Source organism: Bos indicus, chromosome 29, assembly GCF_029378745.1.
Source record: "Bos indicus isolate NIAB-ARS_2022 breed Sahiwal x Tharparkar chromosome 29, NIAB-ARS_B.indTharparkar_mat_pri_1.0, whole genome shotgun sequence".
In the NCBI taxonomy this organism is placed as follows: domain Eukaryota; kingdom Metazoa; phylum Chordata; class Mammalia; order Artiodactyla; family Bovidae; genus Bos; species Bos indicus.
In genome coordinates, this window is record NC_091788.1 from 10,192,772 (window position 1) to 10,207,090 (window position 14,319).

At 39.5% G+C, this 14,319-nt stretch overlaps 1 protein-coding gene across 13 annotated transcripts in view; it reads left to right on the top strand.

The window, feature by feature from the left end:
• The window catches only part of SYTL2 (synaptotagmin like 2), a 121,241-nt gene extending 108,357 nt beyond the window's left edge, over positions 1–12,884 (top strand). For all 13 annotated transcript variants that reach the window (XM_070782852.1, XM_070782851.1, XM_070782850.1 and 10 more), the window contains 7 exons: positions 520–689; positions 2,082–2,184; positions 4,604–4,774; positions 6,795–6,873; positions 9,401–9,500; positions 10,761–10,966; positions 11,810–12,884. In XM_070782852.1, coding sequence (XP_070638953.1) covers positions 520–689; positions 2,082–2,184; positions 4,604–4,774; positions 6,795–6,873; positions 9,401–9,500; positions 10,761–10,966; positions 11,810–11,955 — 975 coding nt within the window. In that variant the 3' untranslated portion in view covers positions 11,956–12,884. The remainder of the gene's footprint in view (positions 1–519; positions 690–2,081; positions 2,185–4,603; positions 4,775–6,794; positions 6,874–9,400; positions 9,501–10,760; positions 10,967–11,809) is intronic.
• Positions 12,885–14,319: the final 1,435 nt, after the last annotated feature.

Below are 14,319 nucleotides of genomic sequence, written 5' to 3' on the forward strand. Positions count from 1 at the left end.
ATCATCCATTTTCTACCCTTCCTGACCTCTAAAAGTGTATGGCTCAGTAAGCATTTTCTTAGAGGCAGTGGATGGGTAACATAGTAAAATTCCTTTTTAGTGCCTTGGAAATTTGATAGAGCAAAGTGTCACTGTGATTTGTGTGCCCTGGGGCTTCTCACATCCTCTTTATTTAACATTTTAAATTCTAAGCATGCCTAAAAATGGGACTCTGAGTGCCCCCTACTATAAAATCACCCTGTTTTGAAATGAGTCAGTATCTAAATAACTTTGCATTTCATACTTTTCATCCATGTCTCTTACAGGCAGTTTTTGTTAACCACCAGTCATCATGTCATGTATATCATGTCAGGTTGTCTGTGTTGGTATGCTTTTTTAATGCCACATTAAATTAGCTGCTTTTATATGCAAACTAGAGAAATACTGGCAAGCAAAGATTACACCCATGTAATCCTTGCGCTGGATTCGAGAGTGAGACAGACACAGACACCGACACCACGTGTTTTCCCGCGCTTTCAGGTCAGCGGCAGTGTGATGAGTGTTTATAGTGGAGACTTTGGCAATCTGGAAGTGAAAGGAAGCATCCAGTTTGCCATCGACTACGTGGACTCACTGAAGGAGTTGCATGTCTTTGTGGCCCAGTGCAAAGACTTAGCAGCAGCGGATATTAAGAAACAGCGTTCGGACCCGTGAGTACATTTTGGAGACACTATTTTCTCTTAGTTACTCTTGTAGAAATTGGGAAAGAAAGAAAGAAATTGAAGGGAAGGTATGTGTGTGACTGTGTTAAAAAGGAATGTTCGGGGGAAAAAAACGGGATTCGGAGTGGGGGAGAAAAAAAGAGTTGGGGAAAAATGCTGTTTATAGATTCATACACCAAACTTACTAAATTGTAAGAATGTCAGAGAAACACAAAGCATTTCAAGTTGGAAGGAACCTTTGAGGTCATCTTGTCCTGATTCCTTCTTTTTTACAGTTAAGGAAACAAAGGATAGAGAAGATAAGCACTGTTTGTTTATAACAAACAGTGAGACTTGAGCCCCCTGTCTCCACACACGTTTAGACTTTCTCTAAAAGGAGGGACGAGTTGGGCATACTTTATAGTGCTCAGTGATGCAGAGATAGTTAAGGTTCTAGAATAAGGTAGTTTCCACATTTAAGTTATATTCTACAGAACTTTAGGGGGAATTACCAATTCATTTTTGAAATCACAGGTTTAATGGCATTTCAGTTCAGTTATAAAAGTTGAATGACAGTCCCCCCCTTACCCCTATGCAGAAGTCTGATTCTTAATAATTTTGCTAGCATAAGCCCAACCCTTTGTTTTTGTTATAAAAGCTGCGGGGTCCAATAGCTTTTCTTTTTCCTTTTTTTTTTTTTTTTGTTTTACATTGAATATGGCCTGATTAGGTATGTACCAAGATTTTTCTTTCAGAAGACAGTCTTTTTTAATTCTGCAAGCATCAAAGCCTTTTCTTAATAAGACACTAGCCAATGAAATTAAGCATCACATTAGAGGTCAGTTGTCTTCCCCCTGCCCTACATTAGTTAAGGTCAAAGGAAAAAAGGAATTCAGGGACTATCTCTTAAAAATCTTCAGAACAATTTAAAATGATCCATTCCACTGAAATCACTTTAAAGTTTAAGTATAAAGGTGCTGATGAGAGCATTTATTATATACTACTTTCCCTGCTGCTGCTAAGTCGCGTCAGTTGTGTCCGACTCTGTGTGACCCCATAGATGGCAGTCCACCAGGCTCCCCCATCCCTGGGATTCTCCAGGCAAGAACACTGGAGTGGGTTGCCATTTCCTTCTCCAATACATGAAAATGAAAACAGAAAGTGAAGTCGCTCAGTCGTGTCCGACTCTTCGCGACCCCATGGGCTGTAGCCCACCAGGCTCCTCCGTCCATGGGATTTTCCAGGCAAGAGTACTGGAGTGGGGTGCCATTGCCTTCTCCGACTTTCGCTAGTGTCATGAAATAATTATTCCTATCAATTTCTAATGTATTTTTAAAAGTACAGGTAGACATGTCACTTTTATTTTCTCTGACCTTCTTGTCTGTTCAATTCTCTTTTTAGATACGTAAAGACTTACCTATTACCAGACAAAGGCAAAATGGGCAAGAAGAAAACACTTGTAGTGAAGAAAACTTTGAATCCTGTGTATAACGAGATACTGCGGGTACCTACAACCTCTCTATCTAGGAAAATCCCAAATGGTGACCTATGCATTTAAAAGGCCGTGTCATCTTGGGTAATATCTCTGCAGAGGAAGTCAGTCCCCAAGAGAGAAGGAAATGAATAACCACTTTCTGAGAATCTGCTTTGCATGAGATGATACACCATGACTGTTGTATGCCTTGTCTCATGCACGCCCTCCATGCTCTGCCAGGGATTATTATTATCTTCATCTCACAGATGAGGCAAATGAAGCTTAAGGAAATAAAGGAAACTGGATACACCGATGATAAAGTTGAGCACTGCAGCCAAAACAATCTTATAAAAGCCCAATTCTGATCGTGTTATTTCTCTGCTTAAAATCTTGGAGGACTCCCATTAGCCTTAAAGTCAAGCCCGCCCATCTTAACATGCACACCCCTCCCTTGAGAACCTGAGCTCTGGCCTCATCCTTCCACTTTCTTCAGGTTATCCTGATTCCTTTCTGTTCTTCGGAGGAATTACATTCTCTCACTCTGCTGGGACTTTCTCTTCCTTCAAACTGGGACGTTCTTCCCCATGCTGTCCATAACTACTTCCCATAGCCTGAAATGCCTCTTTCTGTGAGAGGTTGTCTCTTAACTCCTAAGTTTCCCTGCTGTCTGCTGCCTCAGTCTCTTTGTTTCACAATAGGCAGTGTTGACTTTCAGCACTTTAACCGCTGGTTTAATTGTAAATTCCCCAAGAGCAGGGATCAACTCTAGGTGGTTTATAAACTGCATACCGTGTGCAAATGACTTAACCCATCTGCACTTTAGATCTGCAAATGGGAGATAAGAAGAGTACCTATCTGGGACTTCCCCAGCAGTCCAGTGGTTAAGAATCTGAGCTTCCATTGCAGGGACCACAGGTTCAATCCTTTGTGGGGGAACTAAGATCCTTCCTGCTGCACGGTGTGGCCAAAAAGTTTTTTAAATTAATTTATAAGAAAAAAAGAATAGTGCCTACCTACCTCAGTAGTTGTGAACATTAAAAGAGTTAATACGTGTAAAGTGATAAGTATGCATTCGTTGGTGTCAGTCACTTAGTCATGTCCGACTCTTTGTGACCCCATGGACTGTAGCCCACCAGGCTCCTCTGTCCATGGTTTTCTCCAGGCAAGGATACTGGAGGGGGTTGCCATTTCCTTCTCCAGGGGATCTTCCCAACCCAGGGATCGAACCCAGATCTCCTGCATTGCTGGCAGATTCTTTACCATCTGAGCTATAGGGAAGTCCATAGTATAGTATGCACTAAACACTTAGTAAATGCTGACTCTTAGTACAGTGTCTGGGATAGGTACTTTATAAATGTTTATTGGAAGGAGAGATGGCTCGATAGATGAGTGGAGAATATACCTTGCTCAAATGCCCATGTTCTATCTTCCTGAAAACTGTCTCATGCTGCCTTAGTCAGGGGTAACAGATTATTTAAAACAACAAATGTGAGAAATATTATTCATTCTTTCTTTCTGAAAATTCTGTCCAAGTATTTGGTTATCCTCTGAGAAAGAGAGCGGCATTAAATTAACCCTCAGTTATCCATGGGTTAATTGTCTGTAGATTTTCTGTAGCAAGTTTTTAATTACAGTTTGACTGTGATACACCTCAGCATCCTTGCTATATCTAGGTCATCTACTTCAACCACGAACTCAGGAAAAGCCAGCTCATTTAAATGGTAAACTCAGAGAAAAGCAAGTCTACTACAACCAAAATGGACATTCAAGTAGTATATCATAAAGCCAAGTAGAGATTATTTTTAGATTAGAAAGACTATGTCCCTTCCATAATTATATGGACTACATTTCAGATTAAAACTGTTAGGGTGCCCCCCAAAAAGCAAAAAACAGGTCGATCTTTTCTTAAAAAATATTTTGTCCTTGCCAAATATCAATGATTGGAGAGATTGTATATATATGGAGCAGGTGAAATATGGGAACTCTTCTGTACTTTCTTTTCAATTTTGTGCAAATCTCAAACTGCTCTAACAATTAGTCTATTAAAAAAAAATGCCTTGTCCTCAGGTAGAAAACAGACCATTGGATTAAGCTTCATTTGTATTTTTAGACTGAATTGGATTCCTGTTATATCTAGTTAGAACTAAAAACATCCAGTAAAAATTGAAAAACTGGCTTTTGTTTTTAGAGAGCTATTACCAACTATGATACTTGAGCCATGATTTGCTTTTCCAGAGAGGGAAAGAAAAATCAGCTTTTGTGAAAGATGAATTTTAGCTCTTTGAAACGAGACACTTAGAATAAGATGACTTTGCAGTATTTTTGAGACTTGAAACCTAACAGATGAGAAAATCTGATCTACACAGAGGACTTTATCTTCACCTCTATGTCATAACTTTGGCCTGAAATAATAATATTTACCCCTTTAATTTCCTTCTTTGAACTGCAGTATAAAATCGACAAGCAAATCTTAAAGACACAGAAGCTGAACCTGTCTGTTTGGCATCGAGATACATTTAAGCGCAATAGTTTTCTAGGGGAAGTGGAACTTGATTTGGAAACTTGGGACTGGGACAACAAACAGAATAAACAATTGAAGTGGTACCCTCTAAAGCGGAAGGTAAGTTTGGAGTTTTTTGTTTGGTTTGGTGGTTTGGGGCCTGGGATTCAGGAGAGAGCTGCTATAAGATTCCATTTTCATTCAGAATGCTTATCCATTGTTTGGGATCATCATGTCTTTTCACTCTGTCCAATAAATTTCTTAGGCTCCTTTCTATGTTTTGTAGTGTTTCTTCCCCTATCTATTCTTTGGGCTGGCTAGTTTCTGCTAACCTATCTTTTAGTTCAATAATTTTCTTATCTGCTGTGTCTAATCTAGTATCTATCTAATATCTAGATGGATATCTATGGGTCCTCAGTTATTATACTTTCAGATTTATATTTTCACTTGACCCTTTTTTATAGATTCTATTTCTCTGCTACAATTCTTTATCTTCTCAGTATCTTTATGAATTTATTAATCAAAGTTACTCAAAGTATGTATCTGAAAACTCCTATATCTTAAACATTTGTGAGTCTCATCTCATTTTTATTGTTTAGTCATTTGGCCCTTTGTTCTGGTATGCCTGTTCATTTTTTTTTATTGCACGCTGGACACTGCATGTGAAAAATTCTAGGGATAATTTGAGAGGGTTTACTTTTGCATTTGACACACAAAGAAAGGACACACTGCCTCAATCTAGCCTGGTGACGAACTGACGAGAAGCTTTCACGTGGTCTGATCTCATTTTTCTTTGCCCATATTTCTAGGCTGTGGTCTTTCATGGGCTCCAACTGACAACCTAGGTAGTAGTTTGCATATTTTAGCATGTATCCAACCTGGCCCCAAAATATGCATTTCTAACAAATCCTCAGGCATTGCTGATACTGCCGGCCTGGGGCCCATACTTTGAAAACTATCCATCTAGAGTGTTTTCTGAGACCATCTCTCCTTAGCTGGCCAAATTTTGCCTCCCCAGCCCAGTGAGAGGCTGTGCTCAGCTTCTTAGCCTCTTTCTGCTAAGTCTGTTGTACTCTCAGTTAGCACTACTCAAAATGCAACTAATGCCTCGAAGTGGAAAGAAAGAATTTCAGGCTACAACAGCTTATCCATTTGAACCCTATCTATCTTAATAATTCTTCAGCACCTTCAAATAGATTTGTTTAATCTAGTTTTTTTTTTGTTCTCAATGTGACGGTTAAGTGTGATACATACAATTTATACAAACTTTTAAGTATCTATACAGTAAAGCCATTCTACTAAAGGAATGGTTCCAAAATACCACATCAAAGTCACCTGAAGCTCTTATTTCTAGGTCTACCCAAGACTTGCTAGTTAAGAATTTCTCAGAAGTTGTCAAAAGCATCTCATTTTTAGCTTTTTTCCGTTATGTTTCTGACATATAGCCCTGTTTTGGCAATAAGGGTCTAAAAGACTAGAATTTGAAAGTAAAACCACCTGTTCTATAATAAATACACATTTTTAAAAATTTATTTATTTTAATTGGAGGCTAATTACTTTACAATATTGTGGTGGTTTTTGCCATACGTCGACCTGAATCAGCCGTGGGCGTACATTGTAATATACCTTGTACCTTTTACATTGTAAAATGATTGTTCAGTTTTTGTTATTCTTACAGGCATCTCCTCATCTGGTCTAAAATAATTAGGTTAATGCAGCTATGAAAATGTATAATTTGTTCCCCACCCATACCCCAGCTCTTCCTACTCCTTTAAAGAAAGAAAATACAGATAAGTTGTTTTATGTGCTGGCTGGATCACTAACAAAAATGTATGTATTTTTATAAAAATCTAAACATTTCAGAACACCTTTCCCATCTCCAAGAAACCCATTCTGATTTCTCTGAACTGAAGGACTTAAAATGTGTTCTGGGTACCCTGCAGAGTTTTCCAGGATACACAGTGTAGCCTTCCCAGATATCAAAGCAACAGTCCATCTATGATGGGGAGGGAAATTTCAATCCAGGGCACTCATGAATGATACCTATGCTCAGAAATGAGGCAGATATGGCCCTGTAACAGAGCACCAACAAACGGGGTGAATGTTTTGTGTCTCACAATGACATGCCTTCATTTGCCAGACAGCACCAGTTCCCCTTGAAGCAGAAAACAGAGGTGAGATGAAGTTGGCTCTCCAGTATGTCCCAGAGCCAGTGCCTGGTATGTACTGATTTTCTGTCCAGATTTATGGCCTTACTTTAGCCCTCCCCTCTCCAAAGATTTCTTTGAGTTCTATGTTGTTGTTTTTTTTTGTTTATTTTCAAAGGTGAAGCTCTAAATTAACTTACTAACTTAGTAAGGGTCCAAATGAGTCAATCCACACTTGTAAAAATAGAACATTTTCTTTATTTTTAATTGTGATCAAAACACATTAAAAAAAAATACATAACATAAAATTTTTCTTAACCATATTTAAGTGTGCGATTAGTTGTGGTTGTTCTGTGCTTACTCAGTTGTGTTCGAGTCTTTGCGACCCCATGGACTCTGCCAGACTCCTCTGTCCACATGATTGTCCAGGCAAGAACACTGGGTGGGTTGTCATCTTCTCCTCCAGGGGATCTTCCTGACCCAGGGACTGAACCCTCATCTCCTGCATTGACAGGTAGATTCTTTACCACTGTACCTCCTGGGAAGCCCATTAGCAGTGTTAAGCATCTTTACAATGCTGTGAAGCATGTCTCTGGACTTTTTCATCTTGTACGTCTGAAACTCTATACCCATTAAACCACAACTCTTCTCTTGCCCTTCCTTCCAGGATCCCCTTCCTGGTAACCACCATTATATTTTTTCTGTTTCTTTGAGAAGAATTCTCATTTTTTTCTCAGCCCAGTTTGCAGCCCTTGTTTTAACTTCGGCCTCACTCTCCCCAAAGTTTGTATCTACACAGTGTAAATGGCCTTTCCTGTGTAGTGCTGTGATATAAATGGAACTGGAGTAATTTTTTCCCCCCACAGGTGGAAATGAAAAGAATCCATATTAAGCCCCTAAGAAATTAGAGCTCATTTGTCCTCTACTCTCAAGGTCTCATTAGGGTAGAAAGTTTTTTCTTCAGAATTACTACATTGCATCTTTGATGTTAGAGCCTCAGGTCTCTAGCACAGTTAAGGAGCAAGAGACTGTCAGAAAATGAGTGCTAACCCTTCTCTCATTTCTCACACAGTTCCCTAAGTTACTCTCCTTAAGAATTCATATGAGGGACATCTGTGGTGGTCCAGTGGCTAAGCTTCTGTGCTCCCGATACAGGGGGCCAGGGTTCAATCCCTGCTTAGGGAACTAGACCCCATGTGACCAACTAAAAGTTTGCATGGCACAACTAGCCAGCCTGAATACTGCATCTAAGACCCAGCACAGCCAAATAGATAAACAAATAGAAATAAACGTTTCTTAAAGGTAGTGGTATGACAGAAATGATAGTGAGGGCAGTGATTAAACAGAGAAAGGCATTCCAATCCAGCTTAAAAAAAAAAGAGAGGACAAGCAAAGCATATCTTTAGGCCACATGGCACCCAAACTGCCATCTGGTTACATCTGGATCTTTTTAAAAGACAGATTCTTTTCTATATAATTTGTATCCTCTCATTTATGGTCAACATACATAGAAATTCTGCTAGTCTCATTTCCCATTTTCCCCATGATTACTTTTTGCTGGGGGAAGGGCAGGAGACCCCCATGTGATGGACTCCAGCTTGTGTGAGTTTTTGCTCCTATAATAGTTTCTCCTCCCTGGAATAGCTTCCTCTTCCCCTAAACCTATCCAAGTCTTTAGATGAAATCCCATCTCCTCTGTAAAGCTTTTCCTAAATGCATTTACCCTCACTGATCACATCATCTTCTAGAATGTCACAGTAATAACTTGGCATTTCATTCTATATTACATTTTACTGCTTTTATTGAGTTTCTGTCTCTAGCTTACCTGTACACATTTCCCAAGCACATAGATTTCTTGCATTCCTTGTATATCCAACAGCATTCCTAGCACAGGGCTGAGCATATAATAGATGCTCATTAAACACTGATCGGTTGACAGATTGGGTTCACCCATCCAGAAAAACATGGGGTCGCAAAGAGTTGGACACAACTGAGAGATTAACACTTTCACTTTTTTCCCTCCATCCATGTGCACCCAACCTATATAGAAACTTCAGACTAAGGCCAATTTCTCAGCAATTCCCTTCTATAATATTGGCTCTTACATGTGTCTATACAATACTCCTATAAAATGCACAACTACTTTTAACAAGAGTGGCTATACCTAAACCAGTACCTGTTTTGGTTACTTTATACTCAGGTTTGTTTAAATGCTTCCTATGAGCACTGATTGATAGTGGTATTAATATTTGAAAAGTATATGCATCTCACTGAGTAGTTTTGAACATAACTATAAATGGATGATTCACATACCTAATATCTATAATTGATCTTGTTGAGCCAAGCAAGACCCAGAAACAATGATGTAATATTCTGTACTTGCAATAAATTATTTTTATTTTATTGAGCTACTTGAGCTCACTACAGTCAGACTATGAAAAATGTAATTAAGAATAGATATAATCATTGATGATCATATCAGCAAGCACTCAGTCACGTCGCTGTGCCAGACCATTTTTAGATTGGCATCTTGGGAGGCAGTACTGCCAAGAGAGGAATGGCAGTGGAATTTCATTTTCTCTCTCTTTTTCTGTTATAGGTAAAAAACTTCCTACAACTGGAGAAGTGCACATCTGGGTGAAGGAGTGCCTCGATCTACCACTGCTAAGGGGCAGCCATCTAAATTCTTTTGTTAAATGGTACCAGCATCGATAATTCTGCCTCCCTCAGTTCCAAAATAGCCTGGCCTTTGCCAATTGGTTTTAATTTTCTGTAACTGTGATGCTGAAGTTCATCATTCATAGTATAAATGAAATAACTTGAGACAGTGGTGACACAAGCTAGAAGGATCTTTGACATGAACCCCCTGCAAGGCTCCATTTAGTTTAATAGGGAATACATACAACAGGAGGTACATCTGCTGGTGAGGACAATATTCAGTACCAAAGGGTTTATGAAATGGCTAATGGTGATACCACACCCCTTGTATCATTTGTCGAACATCTGTATTGTGGCCCATTTGCAAAAAAAGCCTTTTGCATCAGCCTGTGAATATCTGGAAGTTATTTGATAAACAGATCCACACTAATAATTAGCTCATAAGAGCTTGAAACAGTTTGGGTTTTTAAGTTGCAAACCTTTTTCTCAGTTATAATGTAAATGCCTGGCATCTAGAAAATAGTGACTAAACAGATGTTATTGTGCTATTCTGACTCTCTCTAACTAATTTTATCTATGTAGATTTTATCAGAAGATGAGTTGTTGCTACTTAAGTTTATATGACATTATTTAGGATTTTCCCTATACATATTCTTCACAGATGTCAACTGGTAAGCTTTTCAGCTCAGGTCAATCTCCCATTCTAAGACTAGGCCCAACCCTTCTTGCCTTTACAAGAGGCATGGTAGGGTAAATTAGTTTCAATTATTACCATAAATTATATGTAAATAATCACAAATATGTAATATAATTTATTCCCAAAGTCAAATCTAGGGAATTGGAGAGGTTTCTTTTCTTTTTCAATTCTGTACAAGACTAATTTCTTAGCCTCTCACAGATAATCAGGAGTATATTTTAGAGGAATCCTCAAACAGTTGCTATATAGTAAATGCTAAATGCAGGTACTGAACTAAGTTGTTTGCTTAATCTGTAATTCTAATATTAACCTTATGAGGTAGGCATCACCATTCCCATTTCATAGATGAGGAAGCAAGCGTCTGATAAGTTAAGTCGATTTCCCACAATACACAGCCAATAAGTAGCACAGTCAGGACTTCCTCAAAGCAAATCTGGTCCACTCTAGTGCGTAATCTTGCCAGCAGAATGCCCACCATTACCATCTCTCTACGTTCTTTTTTCTTCCATTTCCTCTTGCCAATCATCAGTAGCTGAAGCACACTAAAAACACGAGCGTTTGTTGTCTTACTCACATGCTCTCACGGTAATGTTTCCTTTTGTAGTACCATCCTTCCAGACACAAGCAGGAAAAGCCGCCAGAAGACGAGAGCTGTGGGGAAAACCACCAACCCTGTCTTCAACCACACCATGGTCTATGATGGGTTCAGGCCTGAGGATCTGACAGAAGCCTGTGTAGAGCTTACTGTCTGGGACCATTACAAATTAACCAACCAGTTTTTGGGAGGTCTTCGGATTGGCTTTGGAACAGGTAACATGTGTTACATTTTAAATTTTCCATGAGTCTAATGCTTCTGGAGACACTAGAGGTTGGTTGGTTTGCTTCTTCCTAATGAAAACAGAGACTCTATTTCTGTTAAGTGTGGTGAAATGAATGAGTGAAGGAATGTCAAGCTGTGTGCCAGGGACTCGAGATATGAAGACTAACAGGATGCTGTGTTTGTCCACACAGAGCTTAAGTGATTGTGGGGGAAACCAGAAAAGCCTTCGTCACTACCCTTTCCTGAAAAACCGTTTATGGCCCTTCATGGCTAAATGTGTGCTTTGCATAATAATAGCAGCTAACATTTATGGAGCACTGGTCACTGTACCGAGTGCTTTATTTGCATTATTGCATTCGATCCTCACAGAAGTTCTATGAGTTATTTCTAATGTTATACCCAGAGACACTGATGTTCCAAGAAATTAAGAAACAGAGCTAATAAGTGGCAGAGCCAAGATTCAAAATTGAGTGTGTTAGACACTAAAGCTATAACTACACTTTCTTAGGGATCACCTACTGTCGCTTTCAATCCAATGCTGGAATCCTCCCTACTGTTCCATTATACACCTGACAGATTCTCATCTACATTTTATATGGTCAAGAAGAGAAGTCATTACTGAGAGTAATGAGAATAATCCCAGTTGTGGAGAGTTCCATTATCAGACATCTCATATGATTAAACAGATCTTTTCTTCTGTTGAGTCCCAGCCCTGCTGGTGATGTTAAAACTCTCCCTAGCTGTCTCCATTGGTGATTATAATTAGGAAATGACTCAGTTTTTCCCAATGAACTATTCCTTTCTAAATGCAAAGCTTCCCCTTTTTTGTCCAGGTAAAAGCTATGGTACTGAAGTGGATTGGATGGACTCTACTTCAGAGGAAGTGGCTCTCTGGGAAAAGATGGTGAAGTCTCCCAACACTTGGATCGAAGCAATCCTGCCTCTCCGAATGCTGTTGATTGCCAAGATTTCCAAGTGAAGCCAAAGTCCACGGGCTCCTCCACTGAAAACCACCAGACAGGTGGAATCCGATCTTGTAGGCAGAGATCCTCACCTTCCATCTGTTGCCTGGAACAAATGCTACATAGCATGTTAAAGTCAACCTGCACATGCTTCTTTGGTTACAAGGACTAAAAAACTAAAAAAATAACAAAATGTGTAACTTAATTTGTGACTGCAACATTAAAAGAAGATGGTTGAGAAAGCTAAGAAAATCAAAGCATTGCTGCTGCTTCAAAGAAAAAGCTGCCAAAAAAATATTAAATGTTGTTAATAAGAAAAAGTTTCCAGTTTGCTATCATGTGTTTCAAACCACAAAAGGGTTAGGAAGGCCTCCCACTTGATCACTGAAAACCCTTGCAGGAATTGAAAAAATGTTGGTTGTTGAAGAGTGACTCAAAGATATTCCTATGAGCAGGGGGGAAAAAAAAGATTAGAGTATCGTGAAGATAAAGAATTTGTTCATAAGAAAACTATTCACTCTGTAGTCTCTACTGAAATATGGAATTCCATGTTAGAGCAATGAGACTGAATTTACTGCATGTATTTTTGCTTTGAGAAGTGTTCCCTTTTCCCAGTGTTTAAAGTCTTATGTGCTTTGGTGCCACCCACTGGCCATAGGTGAAATTAAGTTTTTGGCTTAATTTTCTCCTAAGTTTCAAGCCTGTATTTTATCATAGGGTACCCATATATAAAATGAAGAACAAAACCTTTGCATATATAAGATTATGTTTTTCTTACAACTCTACTATATGAAGCAGCATGAGAGTGGTCACAAACATGATTTGCGACAAAGTTTTAATTAGAATGTAAATTGTTAAATTATACTGTCCTTTCCTATGTATGTATAATTTTCATAAAGTATTTTGTAAAAACCCTTAGAATAAATTATTATATGATTTAATGGTATTGTCAAAGTAATCTGACTTCTTATTTTAAATGAAATACTTTATGTTAGGGATCTTAAAGTCCAGGACTTCCCTGGTGGTCTAGTGCTTAAGAGTCTGCCTGCCAATGCAGGGGACACAGGTTCGATCCCTGGTCTGGGAAGATGCCACATGCCACGAGGCAACTAAGCGTGTGTGCCACAACTACTGAGCCCATGCACCTTAGAGCCATGCTCCTTACAAGAGAAGCCACTGAAATGAGAAGCCTGCACCCTGCAATAGAGAGTGGCCCACACTCATCACAACTAGAGAAAGCCTCACGCAGCAGTGAAGACCCCGCACAGCCAAACATAAATAAATAAAAATTTTAAAAAACTTCTTTTAAAGAAGGAATTCTAGAATCTAAATTCACAAGCCAGGCTAAAGAACTTCTGGGATAATATTTCTCCAAAGTCTTTGCTGCAACTCTGGGCAAGATTTTCTCTAAACTGGAAGCTTCAGCTATGTTATTAAGAGTAGAACTTTTATTTTGTAGAAGTAGCTGAAAGCTTTGAAGGTAAGTTGTCATTTATTCTTAAAGTTTTCCACAAAGACATTGTTGGGTCATTTAATACACGAATCATCATTCCCTGTTAGAACTCCACTAGCTCGTCATTCCCAAAACAAGCTGATGATGGCTCAGCGGGTAAAGAATCTGCTTGCAATGCAGGAGACACAGGAGATGAGTTTAATCCCTGGGTCTGGAAGATCCCCTGGAGGGGTAAATGGCGACCCACTCCAATATTCTTGCCTGAAAAATCACAGAGGAGCCTGCAGCCCATGAGGTCAAAAAGAGTCGAACGTGACTGAACAACTAAGCACGCAGGCAGGGGAAGCTTAGATGGTGACAAGACAGTGAGATCTTAAAACAAGTATCTAACAAATGTCATTGAAAACAGCTCCAGTGCTTGCCTCTTCCCCCAAACAAATGCTAGAACCTTTGACCCACTGGCCAGTAAAAGCAACTAACCTAGAACAACAGCCTTGTCCCACTGTCTTTCGAGGTCTTTTAGGAGGTTGTTTGTCTAGTTGTATTTCCTCTTCCTGTTCTGACTGCAGCCAAGGGCAAGACCAGGTGACCAGACACACACCTCCGAGGTTGGCCTGCAACCATAGCAGACGTACAGACCCTGTTTCAGCCCCTGTCACTTCATACTACAAGCTACTTTCTCAGCCCTTTTTCTTTTTTTTTTCCAGTTACCTTCTCAACCATCTGCTAGCATCTAGCCATCTCAGAAGCACTAATGAGATCGCTTCTAGTATCTCCCCATCCAGGGCTAGGACTGCCTGCCTCCCCCAGCCCCAAATTTGCAAAACACCAGAGTGGACAACAGCACCATCCTTGCATCTACCCAAAGAACTTCCAACTGCCTCAGGACGTCCAGGGAGATGTCGTGTCACTTTTTTTTTTCTGAAAA